The sequence below is a fragment of the Larimichthys crocea genome, chromosome XVI (genome assembly GCF_000972845.2).
Source record: "Larimichthys crocea isolate SSNF chromosome XVI, L_crocea_2.0, whole genome shotgun sequence".
In the NCBI taxonomy this organism is placed as follows: Eukaryota; Metazoa; Chordata; class Actinopteri; family Sciaenidae; genus Larimichthys; species Larimichthys crocea.
Window position 1 is genome coordinate 1,551,462 of NC_040026.1, and position 20,474 is coordinate 1,571,935.

Below are 20,474 nucleotides of genomic sequence, written 5' to 3' on the forward strand. Positions count from 1 at the left end.
CATGCCTCTGCCAAGTAAATTCTGTTTTTGGCACTAGTCTGAATATCTTGAAGTCATTGAATGCATCTTACTGAGCAGTATAAAAGTGATACAAGTGACTAATAAAGTGAACGTTTCCTTAATAATTCATATCGGTGCTGGTCGGACACATCGCTGACACAGACACGGGTTGTATTGTTAAATGTTAGAGGCCATTCATTCATGTGAGCGCAGAGTCACTGTTTTGTTTCAGTGTGGGTCGATGACCTCCATTCCCCGATTGACCAATCACACGAAAGTAGGTTACGCACGCACATGCGCAGTGGAGGCGGAGTAATTTGTTGATATCCTGCTTGGTAGTATTCATTTAGACTTTGGTGTTTCGGAGCCACATTCACCCCCAGCGCAGGGGCGTCGTTTGCATTGGGCACCACAGTTCACTGTAACGTTATCTATATGAAGGGCTGATGGAAGACACAAGGGATTTGGTGAGTGGAGCGGAAACATTTTAGGGCCGCGAGCCTCCCGTTCACAGAGGATTAGCTCGCGCTAGCGCTCCTCCTTTGTTGTTATCTGTTTACGGCAGCTAGCTGCTGGCTAAATATCACAGAGCTCTCCGTAAAAAAACAAAACAAAGGTAGAAATAAAACAGCCTCACGTTCGTTCTGAGCGCACGTGTGTCGGTGCGGCTTCGCTACGCATAAAAAAAGTTCATTTCGCCTTTGTGAATAAAAACTGGAAGAACTGGTTTCCGCTAGCCAGCCGTGCTAAGGCTAGGTAGCATAAGGAGCTATTTGTAATAAGGCCGCCCCTTCTTTCAGCTCTGCTGCTTCCTACAGCTCACTCTGAGCTCAGCGCGTCCTCCTCTGCGGCCGCATTGTTTTTACTGTCACAGGTCTCTGCTGCTTAAATCATGAACGTTAGCTCGGCTCGTCAGGGTGTCATCTGTGATGGTCAGAGGAGGAAGTAGGCAGTCTGACAACAGTCAGTATTTGAACAATGTTCCGGATCCTGTGCGCTAATAACGAGCGACACGGGGCCAATTATCCGATTATTACGGTAATAATTCTAATGAGGCTCCTTCTCTGAACGTCTTTTTATGATCATTTCCACACACTGATCTCCGGTCAGATTCCAGAGCAGATCAAATGTTTAATGATGTCAAACATCAGAATATTCAAATTAAGAATGTGTCATATTAAAAGATGTACAATTCATGTTATTTTAAGCATGTTTCCTCTTTAACTAAGAGGTATTTTGTGAGCTTGTCGGAGATGAAATTAATAATCAATAAATGAGTTAATGACTCCCCTCTGTGCAGAGAGAGACTCACTCTGTAACAGTTGATTTCATAATTTCTCTCTCCAATTTAGTTTTCATATGTCCATCTTTTATATTTTTCTTATGTATATTTTACGGGTAGAACAGTGTGTTCTTTCTCTTTTATTTAGAGTTTATTAAATGTATTTTACCTCATACCTGTAATGTGTAATGCTGCTTCAACAAAAGAATTTCCCTTCATGGCTCAATGAAGTATCTATCTATCTATCTATCTATCTATCTATCTATCTATCTATCTATCTATCTATCTATCTATAAATTACGTAATAGATAGTTTTGGGCTGTTGGCTGACATTTATAAATAAAATAAATTCATTTCAGAAAACTGTAAAATATTTCATTGACTTCTTCAGGAAATAATCATCACTTTTGTTAATGGAGATAATCATTAGTCGCAGCCTCATATGTTCCCTTCATTCAGACTCTAAGTGCTCTCTGTCGTTTCCTTGCTTGTAAAGGCTGAGCGCACCCCACGTTCAGAGCGCAAGCGGAGAGACTCGTTCGGGATGTTCGATGGCTACGACAGCTGCAGCGAGGAGTCCACCAGCAGCTCCAGCTCAGAGGACAGCGAGGATGAGGTGGTGCCCTCCATCCCCGCCAGCCTGCCCATCATCAAGAACAATGGCCAAGTGTACACCTACCCCGACGGCAAAGCTGGAATGGGTAAGTGCATGGAAACATGTTCAAGACTCTCAGGAGTGTGAAGCTGTGCCTGCATGTTGTGTTCTGATGGTTCTATATGTGTGTGTCTCTGTTTTACAGCCACTTGTGAGATGTGTGGAATGGTTGGAGTACGAGATGCTTTCTACTCAAAAACCAAGCGCTTCTGCAGCGTGTCCTGCTCCAGGAGTTACTCCTCAAATTCCAAAAAGGCTAGCATCTTGGCAAGACTCCAGGCGAGTGCATTATACACCTGCTACACGAAACATTTGAACACTACTAATTATGCAAACCACAATAATGTCTGCTTTGATTTTCTTTAAAGGGCAAACCACCGACGAAAAAGGCGAAAGTCTTACAGAAACAGCCTCTCATGGCCAAGTTGGCAGCTTACGCCCAGTACCAAGCAAGTCAACAGAGCCAGGCCAAGTCAAAAGCAGGTACATTCTCACAAAGCAGTGATGGCAGTGCCGCTCTGTTTGGATCCACTCCGGTTTTAATACTGTTTCTCATCTCTGTCAGTGGTCCCTGCTGAGAGCTTTGACTGGGGTCGGTATATCTGTAGCAATAACACAACCGGAGCTCCAGTCAGCTGTTTCAAACACGTAAGTAAAAAAAGCTGTAGCTGAGGAGGCAGCCTCCACTGATCCCTTAGTAACTCACTGCTTCCTCTGCACCACAGGCCCCTATGGGGACATGCTGGGGAGACATAGAAGAAGGAGTGAGGATTGAAGTGCTCAACTCTGACACCAGCCTCTCCACTAAAGTGTACTGGATAGCAGAAATTATTAAGCTAGCAGGTGAGGCGGGGTTCTACAGATACACGATGACAGGACGTCACATGTGTCAGAAAAAAATGTGTCTTTTTTGTATTCTTTTGTGTTTGAATGTTTTTCCTGTGAATTACTAGTAGAAATCGCTGACATGGTTGAATTAAATATCACAATATTAAGATATGCTGTGTATGTTGTATGTTGACAGGCACAAGAAGGACGTACAGTTCAGTAATATTTAGGGTTACACAATATATATATGGCTGATAGATTAATGTCCAGCAATGAGAAATTTATTATTATTTATTTTTCTGGTAATGAAATTGTAGTCGATTTTTTTTTTTTGTTTTTTTTGTTTGGTAATAAAAAAAGTTATTCTGTTTTTCTTGATTTGGTTTTGTTTGGTTCGATCAGGGCGATCCAATATAAAATTATCAATTTTTCTCACCCGCAGATGTCGAAAACTTTTTAAAATACAAAAATCTGAAATTATAAAATACACTTAAATAAAACCACACTAGTGAATTCACTTGTCACAGTAGCTCATATACAGAAAGTGGATAAGAGAATACTCACAAGTAAGAAATCTAAAGAAAGAGGTCATGAAGTCATGCTGAGAGTCTGTCAGCTGTTGGAATGAAGGACCTGTGGTAGAGCTCCTTCTTACATGGTGGGTGTAGCAGTCTGTTGCTGAAGGAGCTGTTTAAGGCCTCCACAGTCTGATGAAGGGGGTGAGAGGAGTTGTTCATCCTCTCTCACTCCCTTCATGAAATTATATTATTGGCTAAAATGATGTCTGTGTCAATCATCCAGAGAAATCATACCTACCTAATTGTATCGTGTTTCATTGCCCTGTCACTGTTTCACTTTCACTGCCAAAAACGATCTCCACTTCAGCCTTTTCTGGACCTTTCAATCATATTCCACAGTCTTCATCAGCAGATTGAGTTTGCTCGGCTCTCATGGAACTACAGATGTTCAAGCGTTCCACTGGTTCACCTAAAAGTGACATCTACGGTTCTGTGACAGCTGAGCAGACCTCTCCTGCTGATGCGATATGGTTGGATGGAAGTGGGCCTTGAATGGATGTTGTTTTAAAGACTGCTGTGTCTCTTGCCGTGCAGGGTTCAAGGCTCTCCTGCGGTATGAGGGCTTTGACAACGACACCAGTAAGGACTTCTGGTCTAATCTCTGTATCCCCGAGGTGCACCCGGTTGGATGGTGCGCTTCAAGTGGTAAACCCCTCGTACCTCCAAAAAGTGAGCCATGTGCCGAACTCTCTGACAGCGCTGCTCTTGAACGTCTGTGTCCTGGGATGGCCGGTGCTGATTGTTTGTGTTTCCGTCCCGTACAGGCATACAGCATAAGTACTCTAACTGGAAAACCTTTCTCGTGAAGCGTCTCACTGGAGCTAAAACACTGCCACCTGACTTCAACACCAAGGTGAGACCCACGAATGCCATGATCAAGCATCAGCCAATTAGTGAGTGCTCTTGCTTTTTTGTTCAACCGTGTGCCGGTTTTCACCGCAGGTACAAGAGAACATGCAGTTTCCCTTTAAGAAGCTGATGCGGGTAGAGGTGGTGGATAAGAACTATCTGTGCCGGACACGGGTGGCACTGGTGGAGCAGGTCATTGGAGGTCGCCTCAGGCTGGTCTATGAGGAGAGCCAGGACAGGTCGGATGACTTCTGGTGCCACATGTTCAGCCCCCTCATCCATAATATAGGCTGGTCACGCAGCATCGGACACCGCTTCAAACGATCCGGTGAGTTATGATCAGACATCTGAGTTTAAGTTGTGTGTTTTTATGAAAAACTGCCAAAATGTGTGTATTGTATCACTTGAAGGAGTGATCCAGAGATTTAGCATTGCTCTTCCATAAAGTTTGGGGGTGTTGTGAGAGACAAGAAGGTGAAGAGGAAGGTCAGAAAGTCCAAAGAGCCACTTCTGACTTACTATTAGTCAGCCTTTTAAACAGGTTGGATTATTAATTTCATGCGACTTGAGAGTCTCTTCAGCACTTTTCCACAGCCTGTCTAAGGCTGCATGTTGTGCTGTTATTCCGCCGCACAGTTCTGTACAAAATGCACAAACACAGTGTGTTAAGGTGGCAGTGGAGGCAGTAAAAGAGTCAAATCAACGTGTAAAACTGGGGAGCCGGCAGCTGTTGAACACATTAAGCATCACGCCTCTTCTGCTTCCTGAACGCTGGTGGAGACATAAGATCAGCCTGTGGATGAGATAAGATAAGATAGACTTTATTGATCCCACAGTCCGTGAGTTTATTGTTACTGCAGCACACAGTATACAAGGTGGATAAGAAAACCAGTCAGTGGGGGCATCTTGGTGTATGGCGTGTTCACCCCGTACATGAAAGGCTGAGTCCTCCACCGTTTGCCCCTTCCTCTCTCCCTGTACACTGGAACATGGACACTCTGTGATTATACTGTACCAAATCCTTCCGGTCAATATGAACAGTTTAAAATCAGCACTGATTATTCTTGAAGCGTTGTTACTGAAAACACCAGATCTAATAAAAGTCATCGTTGTTTATGATGACATATGTCACATATGTGGTGCTGCTGTGTCTCATAATCAAAGTTCTTGTTCTCAGTGAATCCAATCATTTATTTCTCTCCTCATCAAACTGTTCTCCTGCATCCCAACTGTCCATCCCCTGTGAACCAAATCATGCTCGTGGAGCTCTCTATTCATCGTGAAGCATCTTTAAACTAATTTTGATCTGTCCATTTACTTTTCAGACGTCACAAAGAAAATCGAGGGTCAGGTTGATGCTCCTGCACAGTTCTTCCAGAAGGTAATAGAACATAAACTTTAGATATTTGCACTTCTTTAAATACTGTATCTCTCTTAAGCAAGAGTGCTACAGCTGTGGTTTTTGGTTTGTGGTCTTCAGCTCTGCAAAGGCAGTAAGCTGAAAAGGTGCAGTGCACTGACAGTTATGACCAAGATGTTTTAGGTTGAAGCCATACATAATGATTAATCCTCAGTTTGGTCTTTTTCTCCCTGCATGTGTCTGTCAGGTGAAAGACGTGGACCAGAGTGGGGAATGGTTCAAAGATGGGATGAAGTTAGAAGCCATTGACCCCCTCAACCTCTCAGCTATATGTGTAGCCACTGTAAGAAAGGTGAGTGTGTTTGTGTACTCCACGTTAACGTCATGTGATGAAGTGCTGCCACGTGGAGTCAAAGAAGGATTCGTCCTTGTCTTATTGTTTCCCATAGGTGTTGGCAGACGGGTACCTCATGATCGGGATCGATGGTTCGGAGGCAGTGGACGGCTCAGACTGGTTCTGCTACCACAGCACCTCCCCCTCTATCTTTCCTGTAGGCTTCTGTGAAATCAACAACATTGAACTCACGCCCCCTAGAGGTACTCTATGCTCATATCTTTGTTTCTTTAAGACCTTCAGAAATGTAAATGGATGTTTGCTCCCATCGAGAGGAGCACAGAGCTGTGGAAGGTTTGAAAACGCCTAAAAACAATTCAAACAAAGACAATACACACTGTCATATTTGTTTACTGGTATTATAAAATGAAAGACATTTTAAAAGGACAATTCAACATTATTCTGTGCCACATTAAGTAACTATTTATATAGCGGAATGTGAATCAGAACATGATGACTTAAATACACGCTTAGAAGATTAAAACACCATAACATAGACATTAATTCAAATACAGCTGAAATAGAAGATGATGAAAACATGAGCTACTTTTAAAAGGCGTCTAGTGTCCACAGGTCTAAATCTTTGAGATCCTTAAAGTCTGTACAAAGACAATTCTGAGATTTCTTTCAAAACACATTAAATATGTTGAAAATAGTTGCTGAATATGTGAAAAGACTTTGAACGATGTATGACTGAAATGTGGAGTTAGAGGTTCAAACAGTTTTCCATCAGTTTTCAGTCCAGGATTTTGTGGGCGGTCCTTAAAGGGTGGCTCGATTACACGCTGAGGCCACCCGGAGCAGAGAGATAGAGATGAATTCATCACGCTCAGAGTGTTTCAAAGTTCGTAATTTTCTGAACTCATGTGACACGTTTCAGTCGCTTTAAAAATGGCTGCTTGACTGCTCTCACAAAGGGCGTGTCCTCTGTATCTGCTGAAGCCACGCCCCCACAGTCCTGAAGCTGAGAATTAATTTTTACCTGATTTTGACACCTAATTTCATAAACTTGTTGATATTTTTATTCATTCAAATTTGGCTGGGTGGTTAATAACACACAGATTTATTCTAAATTTACACAGACTTTAAGGAAAGTCTCCCACAGTCTTCTGCAGTGAGCCTGGAACGAGTTAAGACTTTTTGGAGGAACTGATCTTAAGGGTTAGGTAGTAGCAGACCTTGTTCTGTGATGTGAAATTACAATTTTTGACAATGAAATCTGGCAGCTTTGGGGAGAGTGACATAACTGCTACAGGTTCCTGTTAGAAAATGGGGTGATAATACCATTCAAGATATGAACAGGATGCATAAGTACCTCACGCAACACACAAACTATCCCTTTAGTGAAAGACATCCAGCAACTGTATTCAGTTCATGTCAGTGATGGTACGCTGTGGTCCTGCCCCCCCGAGCTGTGATTGGACAGTTTGGACCATGTGTCTCTTCATGAAGGGAATGACAGCGCTTTGCCTTCATTAGCTAGAAAAACCACCCGTTCACCTTTCTGTGTTGTGATTTGATTTGAATGCAGCCTGAAAAGTCCATGTCTCAATGAAAAATCATTCAGTTATCAGACACTAAAAGTTCAATAATTGTCCCTTAACATGTTTCAATGCATCATGATGTGTTGTCTCTTTGTTTGCTTTGTTGTTAGTGACACTTTAAAGCTTCTCAGCTCTGTCGATCCTCTCCAGGTCAGACGTAGTTTACTTTCATGGTCTTGATGTGTTTCTGATTGTTCTGGTCTCAACAATGACTCTGTTCCCCAGGGTACACTAAACTGCCATTTAAATGGTTTGACTACCTCAGAGAAACGGGTTCAATAGCTGCTCCTGTCAAGCTCTTTAACAAGGTATGCTCCATCAGTGGTTTCTCCACTCTGTGTTTATTCCAACATTTTTCTAGGTTCCTCACCACTACAAATTCTAAATGACAGCACATGAATTGCAAAATGTTCCCTCTTGTTGACCTTTCTTAACCTAAATATCACTTCCTAAATTTCATGTTGCTCAAGAAATTTGGAGTTAGGTCTGTTTGTCAAATTGATGCTGTTGTGCTTTTATTGTGAAGAGCTGGTCTTATCCAACAGGAGTAAAGTTGTGTTTACCACTTCCTTTTAGTTTCCTTGTTCCGTCTGATTGATGTGATTCAGGGTTTATCACTGCTTCTCCTCACCAGTAGCTTCTTGAGTCACATTCCCGTTGCCTCTCGTCTTGTAGGAGGTTCCCAATCACGGTTTCCGGCAAGGCATGAAGCTGGAGGCTGTCGACCTGATGGAGCCACGGCTGGTGTGTGTCGCCACGGTAACGAGGATTGTGCACCGGCTACTGAGGATCCACTTTGACGGCTGGGAGGATGAATATGACCAGTGGGTGGACTGCGAGTCGCCTGACCTCTACCCTGTGGGCTGGTGTCAGCTGACGGGCTACCAGCTCCAACCCCCCGCCTCACAGGGTAAGGACGCGATGCGTTTGAATCTCCAAGTGTGCGCTGAGGCCTTTTGAGTTTGTGTCGGCTTAGCACACACGAAAATTTGTTCATGTCCCTCGCTTCTCTACATAAATGTGCTGCATGTTTTCCACATGTCTGTCTGTGAAGATGGTGATTGTGTCAGATCAGGAGGTTATAGAGTCATAAATTCATGTCATGGCTAAGAGACATAAAGACTGACTTTCAGGAATAACCGTGTAAACAAGCCATGGCGGTGTGTATGATTGTGGCTGTCTGGTGTTCAGAAAAGTCTCTCAAAGAAAGAAAAAGGTGGTGGTGACCTTTCTCCCTCGCAGGTCATGTCACCGTGTTTATATTTGCGCTGGCAAGAGTGTTCTTCTGTTGGAACACGTCGTGGAGGACAAAATGATGATGTAACATGCTGATATTTTGTAAGGATGTCGTGAGGCGTCCCGGATCCAATTATAGTCAGCAAGGTCACTGAGCCATCGGTTCATTTGGCCAGTGTCAGTCCTGGAGACGGCTTTCACTGTCACAAGTACGGCTGTCTATAGCGATGCACAAACAGGGGCGATGGCTACACTGATCACAACCCTTCCCTCTGGACGAGGCACCCCGCTCATCAGATGACTCCACTCCTTTCAGTCCATAGAACTACTAGAGTCTTGGTGAAAACTGCTCCCTGCTCTAGTGTTCCAGTTGTGGAATACATGTATCTGTGTGTGTGGGCGTTTGAATGCGTGTGAGTGTGTGTTGTGCAACTCACATTATTGTTTCCACAAAAATAAACAACTTTATCATCTAATCTGACCTTGACGAGCCTTGAAGTCAGTTTTCCGTAGAAATGACTGTAAAACAGCAAACATGGAAAATTCTTTGTTATATCTACACAAAGAAGATGAAATCTTAAAGTGCTGAGGATGAGGAAGAGACCTGCAGCAACTGCTCCATTTATCAATGAAACAAAAAGTGTAGCGTCCATTAAAGAAATATTGTCAATATTCTTTTTTAACTTCTCAAATATAAAGATGTACTACTTTTCCTCGTCTTAGCATGATACAATATTTAATATTCTGACGAAAACAAAACATTTGTGATGTGTTTTCATTACTGTCATACAGGTTATATATACTAATCCATTCACTCATGATAAAATAACCATTCCTTCAGTCTCTGTTCATATCTGCAGCTTTCATTCATGCAAATGAGGTATTAAATGAGTCGCAGCCTGCTGTTTGATCACAGTTGGCGCTGCACGGTCTGATCAGAGACTAGAGAACAGGCAGTCCACTAAATGATGACGCTGATGGGTAAATGTATTAAGTGGCCTACAGGGTTGAGCTGATGAGGAGGCGGGTGTCCCTCGTGGTCACGACGGCCATTAATTAAGCCTCGGAGATAAATATCACGAGAGATGTCATTAATTTTCTCTCACGGCTGCTGTCATGGTGATGGCAGGAAAGAGGCTTTGTGCTGCCTGAACAGATTCCATACGGTTGATCTGTCATGTTAGAACATATTTATGTAAAGAGGTAGGCAGGTAGGGCTTATAGTGTATGTGTATGTATGTATGTATGTATGTATGTATGTATGTATGTATGTATGTATGTATGTATGTATGTATGTATGTATGTGTGTATGTGTGTATGTGTGTATGTATGTGTGTATGTGTGTATATATATATATATATATATTGAAAATGTTTGTGTTCACATATTTTCGCGTCCATTTATATGGGTATTATCATTTCATACTGGATTTAATCTCATCAGTTAGATTTGATATATTTTCCTCTTGTATTCCGTTTGTGTAATATTTCTCATTTATATACAAATTTTAATTATTATTTATTTTATTTATCGTCAAGCACCAAGTCTGATTCGCCAAGCTCAAGTTCTGGCGAGTACTGATTTTTTTTTTTTTTCCCCAAGTTCTGTAAACGTCCCCAGCCACTTTTAGAATGTCAAACTGTGTTCACTGTGGATCAGACATGTCACTGTAGGTATCGGATCTGCTTAACCGACACCGATCCTACATATCGTATTGATGCATCTCTAATAGTAGGTTGTGCTAGATTTCATGCAGTTTGATTTGTGATGCTGTTTCTTTGTACCTCCTTGTCCACAGCGGCCTCACCGTTCTTCTTGTTTCAGGTAACAGGGAAATGCCTCAGTCTGTACCTAAGCAGAAGAAGAAGGCCCAGCAGTACAAAGGACAAAAGAAAAGTGAGTGCACCTCCTTCCACTGTCGATTACTTTCTCTCCACTCCTTCCTTTCTTCGCCTTCTCCTTTCTCGTTCCTCTTCCTGTCACTGGCTACGCTTTGTGGTGGAAACTCTGCTGATCGGTCAACTGTTTGGCGTGTCCGGATTGTTTTTATCTGACCTCTTGTGTCACATTGCAGGACGTCTTCCCTTTTTTGAGAGGGACAGTTTTTAGCACGTAGCCAGCACGCTTGGACAGAGAAGTGTGTGAGAGTTTGTTTGAGATGCTGAAGGTTTTTGAGAGCAGGCCTGGCGTTGGATTTTTGTTTAGGTCCCAAGTTTCAGATCTCAAAAGCAGTCTATGGAAGTCTGTAGCTGCCAATATTAAAATGAAATTTCTTTTTTTAATCTTTGTGCAAATGATGTATGACAAAATCACAATTAAATTAACTGAATGAAACATCATTTATTTCTTTAATTGTCTAAAATTAATAATTACAGACTAATTCTATTCTATTAAAAACTATTAAACCACAGTGTACTCCTCATAATAAAAAGACAAAATTGCATATTTTAGATTTATTTATTTTCAGATTGGCAGACAATTTAGGCCACTTGTGCATTTGAATTACATAGAAAATTTCCATCCACTTGAATGACATAGTTTAATATAAACAACAACAAACTTAATGTGAAGCAAGTAACATTTATGTAATAGTATTAATAAACTCAAAATGACTGCATTCATTTTCACTGTTGGGTTTGTGCAAACAGTACTAATAAACCCAGGTTTATGCATTCGATATTAACAAAGCCACTTTTTGCCACTATTACATAAATAAACACAAAATAACATATTAAAACTTTATAATTCAAATGGATGGAAATGTTTCATGTAATTGCAAGTCCTGCATTTTGGCCAAACAAAAATTTGAGTGTTTTTTTTTTTGTTTTTTTTTTGTTTGTTTGTTTGTTTTTATCTCCCAGGCTGAGAAAAGTGCCATCACAAAAAATTAAAATGTTCTCATATTTAATGGAATGTTTAATGTGAATGAGTTCTGTATTTTTAATAAAAGTGAACATATATCTAACTGAAGGATTCTCCAGGCGATTAAACAGGGAAAATGTCATTTCCAGTTCTTTTTCGCTATAAATATACACTGACCAACCACTTTATAGTACAATCCAACATCAGTAATATAAAGAATAAACAACAGTCAACAAAAACTGAATAATTCTAATCTTTGTATAGAAGTAAAAATCTTACCTGATGAAGTGGCTGGTTGCTGTAGTTCAGGTTGCACATTTGCCAATTTGAAAAGAAAAAGTTTGTTGAATAAAATTTTTTTAGTTATTGTTTTGATCGTAGACATGAAAATATGTAACTTTTAATTTTGTCATACATCATGGGCATGAAAAAGGATAATGTAATGTAATAGTGAATTATTAAAATATTGGCGTCCACAGGCTTCCATATGTTGGCACATAGGCGCTGTAGTCTTGTTCTCTGTATCTCAGTGCATCATCTGCTTCCTTGGGTCTGGCAGTCTGATTACATCTTACCAGGGGCTTATTCAGATGGGCTGATCAATGCAAGTGACAGCAGCGTGAGGTAAAAAGAAAAAGAAAAAAGATTTCACCTAACCTTTAAACTTTCCTTCCTAATCCATAATCTGAACATGAAGAAGTCGTTCCAGTTGAATTGAACCCCTGTGTGTGTAATAAGCCCCTGGTAGTTTACCCGAGTCTGGCTTGGTGTTTAGAGAGGAAGATTCCAGTTGGTCGACGGCCCTTCAGTCAGGCAGGCAGGAGGAGGAGCAGCTTCTCGGGGGACGAAGAGCAGAGTCCGCCTCCTTACCCTGCCCAGGGGCCCACACGGCCCCGACCCCGAACCCACCTGCACCAAACCCACAAATCAGGTAACATCACACTAACGATAAAACCAGCATGGCACCGAGCCTCCTGAGGCCCGACGCTGTTTTTCTTTTTTTTTCTTTCTTTTCTTTTTTTTTTTTCAAACCAGGAGACAGTGGTCTGAGTCTGAGCTCACAGGGCCTCGCTGTGGATCTGGATGCTGCTGATGCTGCATGTTCTACTGTTGAATCAACCTTTGTTTGTCCACGGTCACGTCATTGTTGTCAAATGAATATTTCCTCATGTCAGTGAAGCTCTGTTCATTTAATCCACAGAGTTCGACGAACAGTTCCACGAGTTCCACTTTCGACATCACTAGTGTTTGGTCTCCATTTTGACGCATGTTTGTTTCATTTTATTTTTCTTTAAAGTCGGGATGTCCTGATCCATCAGCTGCCGATCATCATCAGCTGATATTCATTAAAAACGCCGTCAGATTCATGCTTTGACGACACAAAAAACTAGAGCCAGTTCTCAGCTGAGTTTGTGTCATTGTCACGCTAATTAACGTGAAGGAGCACTTCAGCCCCAGATGACTTGTAACCAATTACTCACTGTGTGTTCCTTGAATCCCTGAAGAACATAGAATCTAATGAAAACACGCTGTCAAGATCCCATTTTTAAAATAGCAAAACTATAGGTTTAAAAACGTGGGCGGTCGTGGCTCAGTGGTAGAGTGGGTCTCCAATAACCCAAAGGTTGGCGGCTCAATCTTGAGCAAGGCACGGTACCTCCCAACAACATCTGCCAGTCGCTGCCCACTGTGTGTGTATATTAGGCATTTGTCACTGTGTGTGTGATCCTGTGCCTGTGTGGTCCAACAGGTGCGAACTGGATGGGTCAAATGTGGAAAAATAACACAATTTCACATGTACATGATTAATAAAGTTTCTAAAATTAAAAAAAAATAAATATTAATAATTCTAGAAAGGATTAAAAAAAACACAGCCATGCAGTGAATACAAAGTGTTAGCTTTACCTGCGTTAGCTTCTCCAGAGTTTTGGCCCTGAACAGTTGTCTCACTTTGCTGACTCAGCCACAGTTGGGAGCGCACTGGTTTCATCAGACTAGGGTTGGAAAGGGCCAGAAATGGGACTTTATGGAAGTTTCTGGAAACTTTCCATAGGATGTTAGGCTTGGGAATTTTGGGAATATTCCAAATTGGAAACTCTATGGGAATTATGGAATTTTATGGGAATTAACTGTAAATTGTGGGTAATTTAAACAAACTGAACATAAATCTAAACATTTTGTTTTGTCAGACATGCAAAATAAAACAAAATCTAAACATTTTGTTTTGTCAGACATGCAAAATAAAACAATTAAAAAACATTTCAACAGACTTTCAAGTTTGAATTATTTTATTGAACAATATTATGTAGTCCATGAGCTCAAATGTGTGGCTTCAATAGTGTCTGTGTGCTCTGGGCTCTAAAGTGTGGTCCAGGTACAGAAATCACCTGTGCAGGTAGGGGGCGTGGCCTTAATAGACCTGCAGTAAGCGGTGTTCTATGTGCATGTGACTGATGAATAGCAGATATTCAAGTGGACCAGCATGAAATCTGGTTCTTTTAGTCAAGTTTATGTTAAAATATATTTTCCACAACTATATTTAAGGTTAAGGGCCAACCTTCAGTTTTGTAAGTTCCCAATGAAAGTTTCCAACTTTGAAAATTCCCAAAATTTTGCAACCCTACTTGAGACTAATTTAGCCTAGCTTGTAGCTGGTAACTAGCATAGCATTCCGGACCGCTCTGTTGATGAAGGATGGTAGCAAGAGGCAGTGTGGCGTTCACGAACAGAGATTTATTCACAATTCATGACCATCAGACAAGCGTGAGCCTCTATCCCATCGGCCCTCCTGCAGATAAGAGCTGAATGTGTCACACACATTTTACAGGCCACACTAAAAACAGAGACAATAATATAAACTAAACCCTATCGGTTGATTAAAGAAGGAAAACTCCAGACTGACCTGTGCTGCTAGAATCATATTAGCTCATACATGATCGGTGGTAAAGCATGATCTCGGCATCCCCAGTTTAAAGCAGTTCTCTTGATGCTCAACATGCATGTGGAGTCGACATTAACACCCGGATCAGAGACAAAGGCTCCTCGTGTATTTTTGCTCCTCATGCATGAACACGACTGGCTCATCTGTGCTGCCGTTCTCTCTCTTATCTGTCTCTGTCCTCGTCTGTAGAGTCGCTCCTGCGAATGAAAGAGGAGACGGCCGAGGTGGACGAGTTCACCTTCTCACAGGGGACCTCCGACCAGGAGAGCAACGGCTCGGGCAGCTACTACATCAAACAGGAGCCCTGAGGTCACAAGGTCAGGACGGAGCAGGACGAAAACCAGGCTAGGACACACCTCTGAAAAACAAAAACAAAAAAAGTGAGGATCAGGAACACGCAGAGTCAAACTTGCAGCCAATCACACTCAGACCAACGCCACGCCTTCTACGGAGTCCGTACAGGAAGAGGAGACGACGAGGAGAGGAGGAGGGTCGTTTTCATTCCTCTCAAAAATCCTGAAGGGAACAATTTTCTAACCTTGTAGCTGTGTGTGCACATAATCACCCACAAAACCTGTATGATGGAGGGGTCGGAGAGCACCCCGGGGCGGGCCTGGGTCACACATTTGGGCATTCTCTCTCCACATTCTCTCCTCAAGTCTCAAACGCATCCAGCTCGGACAGGAGACGACGCGGTGGATTTAAAACAAAACAAGCCTTTATCTACAGAAACGAGGGGCGTTTCCTGCAAGTCCACATCAGCCCACCCTGCCTCTGCCACAATCTGGGCCGCGCACAGAGACCTGTAGAAACTGTGAGAACCATTTTATTGAGCCAGGTCTTAAGTTTAGTTTTAGTTTGGGTTTGTTTTCAGGTCAGAGTCAGCCACTGAGCGGCCTGAGGGGAAGCAGAGAGGCTGGCAGTGAGACGGACACCGATGTATATTTTTATTCTTTTCTTCTGAACAATATTGCCAGGTGGACTTTTACTTTGTTAATAGTACTTGAAGTTTATTTTTTTGTTTCTTTTATTTTGTAATGATTTGGAGTTGTTTTTGTCTTCATGTACTTATTTTACATTTACATTTTTGGGTGGCTGTGTTGGGGAGAACTTAATGTGCATTGTTTCATAAAGTGATTATATTCATATAGTATGTGGAGACCTTTTCAAATAGAACTACAGAGTATAGATATTAAGGGTTGTGATTTGAAGAGCGCTTACTCAGCATTACTGATCTTTTTGTTTTCTTTGGTTTCTTCTGATGTTAGCCTGCAGATTTCCACACGCTCGCTCCGCTTTCTGATCCAAACATTACAGAATCGGATTCGATGATAGTGTTCATGCGCGGGGCTCCATCACCAGCACAGCCTGCAGGTTTCACACTGTAAAGCTTTAGAAGGATTCAGTTGAGGTATCAGAGAAGCATTTCAAAGTTTCACCTTAAATCTGCAGCCGTCAGCCCTCTTAATTTCTTATATTGAATCGCAGAAATCCTCGTGCACATCGCACTGGACTTCCTCTATATCCTTCAGCTACATGAAGTGGGTGTCGTGGGGAACGTCTGATTTTGAGCTCTATCACCTCTCAAAAGTTCGACACAGCCTTTCCTTTCACGGGTCCAGCTGATAAACCTGCAGGTAACTCCAGATTACACAAACCAGGATAAGCTTAATGAAGAGAGAGCACATATCTGACAAGGGAACAGTGTTGGGAGACTTTGACAGCTCAGTGTGGAGCTTTAGGGACCTATCGCAGTAATCAGAACTCCCACAGTACCACTGACTGTGATCAACAGTGCTGACGAGCCCAGCAGATACGTGTTATCATTGTGGATGTATATCAGAGGCTTCGTGTTATAATGTTGGACAGAAATTCTGAAGCTGTGGAGATCTTTTCTTTTTTTTTTTTTTTTTTTTTTTTTTTTTAGTTCAAAAACTAGGCATGGTTTTAAAGAAAGGAGAAACAAATGAGCGTAATGTGAGTGAGCAGCAGGGTATGTTGTATAAAGAGAAACCTTACTGGTATGATAGGGTACACTCTGTTATTCCCACTGTCCGGACACCCAGCATGTACAGTTTGGATGTAGCTGCTGTCTGATCAGACGACAGACCAGACAGACAGACAGCGGTCTTGTTTCAGCCAAACTGTACAGTGTATTTAAATGTTGTGGATGCTCTCGGATGCATACCGTCAAAGGTTTTACTCGCAGCAGTGATTCAGACAGCAGAGACAGGTTTCTGTTCTTTGGACAGTGTCTGCTGTATCGACAGCCAGAGGGTACCCAGGTACCCGTCTGGAACTCCTCCTCATTCATACGGAGTCTGGAGTCTGCCACCAGAATAACTACACTTAGCTACATGAGTGTTAAATTATAGCGTTAATTAAAAATGAAATGACAGAATAATTTTTTTTATTTTAAGGAAGAACATCCAACATAATGGCTCTACGTACAGGAGCTCTAATTGGCAAGTTGTTGTGCGTTAACAGAACTCTGGCCAATCAGAAAGCCCATTGTCTCTGTGGGTTGGACCATACACGATATTTAGGACACACACAACTTTTGATTAATGACTTAATGGAATAACAATCTAATCCTTAAAAGTATTTTTATTTAGTGATTCCATGTTTAAATTGATCTAAAAACATCCCAATGCGTCACTTCTATGTAAGTTCAATCAACGTATAATTGCCTTTAAAACATTTTGAACATGTAGTTTGAAAATAATCAGACGCTGTAAACTTGGCACACTCCAGCCTCCGTATGTTCAGCGTTCGTAGTGTCTCTGGTTTCTGGGGTCGGCGCTGAGAGGTCGGCCTGCTGCCACGTTGAGAGAGAGAGAGAGAGAGAGAAGCAGGAACTCGTTATAAACCATTTCACAATCGAGCAGTTTCATCGTCCGGATATGTTAAATATTTTATTAGGGTAATATGCAAAGCACTAGTGTTCTTCTATTGCTTAGGCTGTTCTCGTGTCAGAGCCATATGTATGCAAGCTAGTTTATGATTCACCTGAGCCACAGAATAACAGGATTGTTGTTAATAATGAAACGTGAACAATGCACTGCTTTTCCAATAGTCTCTGAGGGCAGCATTCACAGAAGATGAAACGTGGCATAAATACATAGATTCTATAAAAAAATATATATATATATCTCTATCTATATCTATATATTCTTCATGACTATGATGGTATGGAGTAACAAATCCTGAGTAGTCAGAGCTCCACGCTTGGCCGTGGAACAGACAGAACTCCTCCTCTCATTCTTCTTTAGAGCTAGATGTTTTTGCAGCTGTTTATCTACTACCTCCTGATGCCAGCCACGTTTAGCTAAAACAAGAGTGTGACATAGACTATGGCAGTGTGTTAGCATATGCAAATGACAAATGATGACCTAAAATGATCCACTTGAAGACTAGACACCAAACACGGAAGAATTTTATCACAGCACACATGAGGTAGTCTTCTAATTTGAATGATGCAATAATAATAGATCCCATATTATTTTGCTATGTTTAAATACGACGTATAGCACCCTCAAATGTCATGATCACTACATTAATATAATTAACATATGAGATAATTTAACAAAATGCTATTGTATAACTGTGATTTTTGTGACAAGGCTTCACATACAGAGTCCTCGGTGTGTGGCCGGAGGCTGCGCTAAAGTGCGGAGCAGATTTAAACTCCTCAGTGACGGTCAAAGATCCATCATTTATTTCTCTTTCTACCAGTAAGGTTCATGATTCAATTCTCAGGAAGTTTCTTTCTTTTGTTTGGTCGTAGGAGTCATAACTACAGGTCTGAATTCAGAGGTGTCTTCATCACGTGCATCTCGCTATGGAAGCAAAGAGACGCCACGACAACTGGAATCCTTTACGCTACAGAAATTTAAACGATTGGATATTTAATTTGGAAAAAAATTCCCCTCTTTGAAATTTCCGGTGGGTCATTTCGAGAGACACTTCAAAACATGTTTGAAGTCATTTTTTGTTTGATTTTTCTCGTGGAATTTGTGTTTCTAAAAAACAATCTGTCTGATTTTCAAAGAATATTGTACTTCATTTTGAACTTCAATCTCGTGTGCATTCCTAATTATCCAGAGCATATCAACAAATTATTATGTTTAATTTACTTACATCACAGAATCACTGGCTACCTGAAAGACAAAAAAAAACTTGGAAAAAATAAAAATGTAAACAAAATTTAGACAAATTTAAATCTGGATTGCCATGGTTACTTCTTGAAGTTATATTCTTTCATTTTTGTGCACACACAAAATAATTTAAAAACTTTAAATATACTTTAATAATACTTTAATAATAATTTAAATATTTGAAAATGATATTAAAAAATTACCTCATTTGACTAAAAGAATATATGTTTTAAAGACCTGAATTCAAATCACAGAAAATGAAACTCACAGCCTTCAGAGCAAAATATATCAGAGGTGTTTAAATGTCACCATTCTATATATTATATATTATTATTATTATTATTATATTATATATATATTCAGTTGTGATTAAATTTCACATTCAGGTATTTGGTTGCATTTAGGGTTTTAATTGTTTGGCACTTCTTTGCTTCCGTACTATTCAAACAACAAAGGTCTTATCCCACTCACCATTTTGTGTATTTCTCTGTCAGTGCTTTTTGTTGTCTTCATGCTAAACTTTACACACACACACACACACATACACACAAGGATGTTTGTTGCCTCCTTTGGTTTGATTTGCTTTTTGCAGCTTCCTGTTTTCCTTTCACTTCTTAACGGATGTGAGATTTCTTTTTTTAAATTTCTTTAATTAGTCTCCTGATCGGATTGGACACAGCTAAGCTGAAATGCTGAGCTTCACAGACCAAATGAGCAATAAACGACAGTCTCACAATCATTTGAAGCAGGTCGGGTTCAGGTCAGGATCTGTCATAGGAGTTGTTTTCCTCTGATGTTGGAAGGCAGAAAGAAGCATTAAAGTATTTTCTGACCAAACTGCATTAATATCTTAGTACATAAAATACAAAAAGACTGTTCTATGGACTAACTGCTGCTACCCTCTAGATTAACCCTAAAATAATCAAATGCACAATCAACACTGTTTTGGATCTTCTGTTTCTCACTTTTCCTTGTAGATATTAAACTTTCTTGTTTCACCTTTGATCCCAGAATCGAAAAACGGAACGAGTTTGGGCTCCATCGTCCACGGGTAGCTGTGTATTTAAAGTGTCTGGGTGTCAGTAGCTGGAGATGGAAGCAGTGAGTTGATTTTTTTAGGGATTGGGTGCACTGATCAACCGAATGCATGTAGAACAGTACGCGTTGTGCCGATGTTGTGCTGAGCTTGTTTTTTTTTGTTGTAACCGTCTTTGGTTGTTCTTCAGTCAGTCTGTGTTTTTTTTCCTCCTCCGCTGTGATCAGACATGTACAGAAGCCCACGTGTGCCATGAAAAGAAAAACAATTACAGTTGGTGTGCGGAAAATACTCTTGCTAAATCCAAATTAGTAAAATTCTGAAATATTTCAAGACTGTCGGGACGCGCTGACGCTCAGTTATAGTATCATAATATTCTCTCATATCCCATAATTTTGATTCAAATATGTCACATATTTGACTTAATTTTTCAAGATTTGGACACACTGTCATACATTTGGTTTAGTAAGTCAAAAAGCGTGATGTAGTGTCTCATAGTTTTTTTTTTTTGCTTTCTGTCCGAAATTCCATTCCAGATGTTGACATATATCATAATTGACTTAAATTGTCATGAAAATGTCAGAATTCTGACCTAAAAGGAGTATTTTTTATCATCCCTATTATGTAAAACTTTACATCTTTTTTTTTTCTTGGCATTGATGGGCTTCCGTAGTGCTGACTGGTTCTGCCACATGTGGGCAGTGAAGAGGAGCGCGCTGGAGTTGGATATTTGTAGTTTGTTTTTTGTTTTC

General features: G+C 40.9%; 1 protein-coding gene across 3 annotated transcripts; it reads left to right on the forward strand.

Annotated features, from left to right (window-relative positions):
• The first annotated feature begins 290 nt into the window (after window positions 1-290).
• Window positions 291-20,474, forward strand: mbtd1 (mbt domain containing 1). Of its 3 annotated transcripts, none has more exons than XM_027289255.1 (17): window positions 291-467; window positions 1,779-1,983; window positions 2,083-2,216; window positions 2,306-2,420; window positions 2,503-2,585; window positions 2,663-2,780; window positions 3,878-4,012; window positions 4,108-4,196; window positions 4,286-4,520; window positions 5,518-5,573; window positions 5,800-5,904; window positions 6,002-6,149; window positions 7,716-7,798; window positions 8,166-8,400; window positions 10,551-10,622; window positions 12,364-12,519; window positions 14,719-20,474. In XM_027289255.1, exons 1-17 carry the CDS (start codon window positions 447-449, stop codon window positions 14,835-14,837), a joined length of 2,109 nt encoding a protein of 702 aa, XP_027145056.1. In that variant the 5' UTR covers window positions 291-446; the 3' UTR covers window positions 14,838-20,474. The 3 variants fall into 3 exon arrangements, with proteins under 3 accessions (XP_027145056.1, XP_019126910.1, XP_019126911.1); XM_019271365.2 differs by lacking the exon at window positions 14,719-20,474 and adding an exon at window positions 12,790-12,941; XM_019271366.2 differs by lacking the exon at window positions 12,364-12,519.

Excerpts from the sequence above, each read along its gene's own strand:
- mbtd1 (XM_027289255.1), top strand. The coding sequence starts at position 447 with ATGGAAGACACAAGGGATTTG. Across the intron at positions 10,623-12,363 it reads GTACAAAGGACAAAAGAAAA|AGAGGAAGATTCCAGTTGGT; the intron begins GTGAGTGCACCT and ends CTTGGTGTTTAG. Across the intron at positions 12,520-14,718 it reads GCACCAAACCCACAAATCAG|AGTCGCTCCTGCGAATGAAA; the intron begins GTAACATCACAC and ends CCTCGTCTGTAG.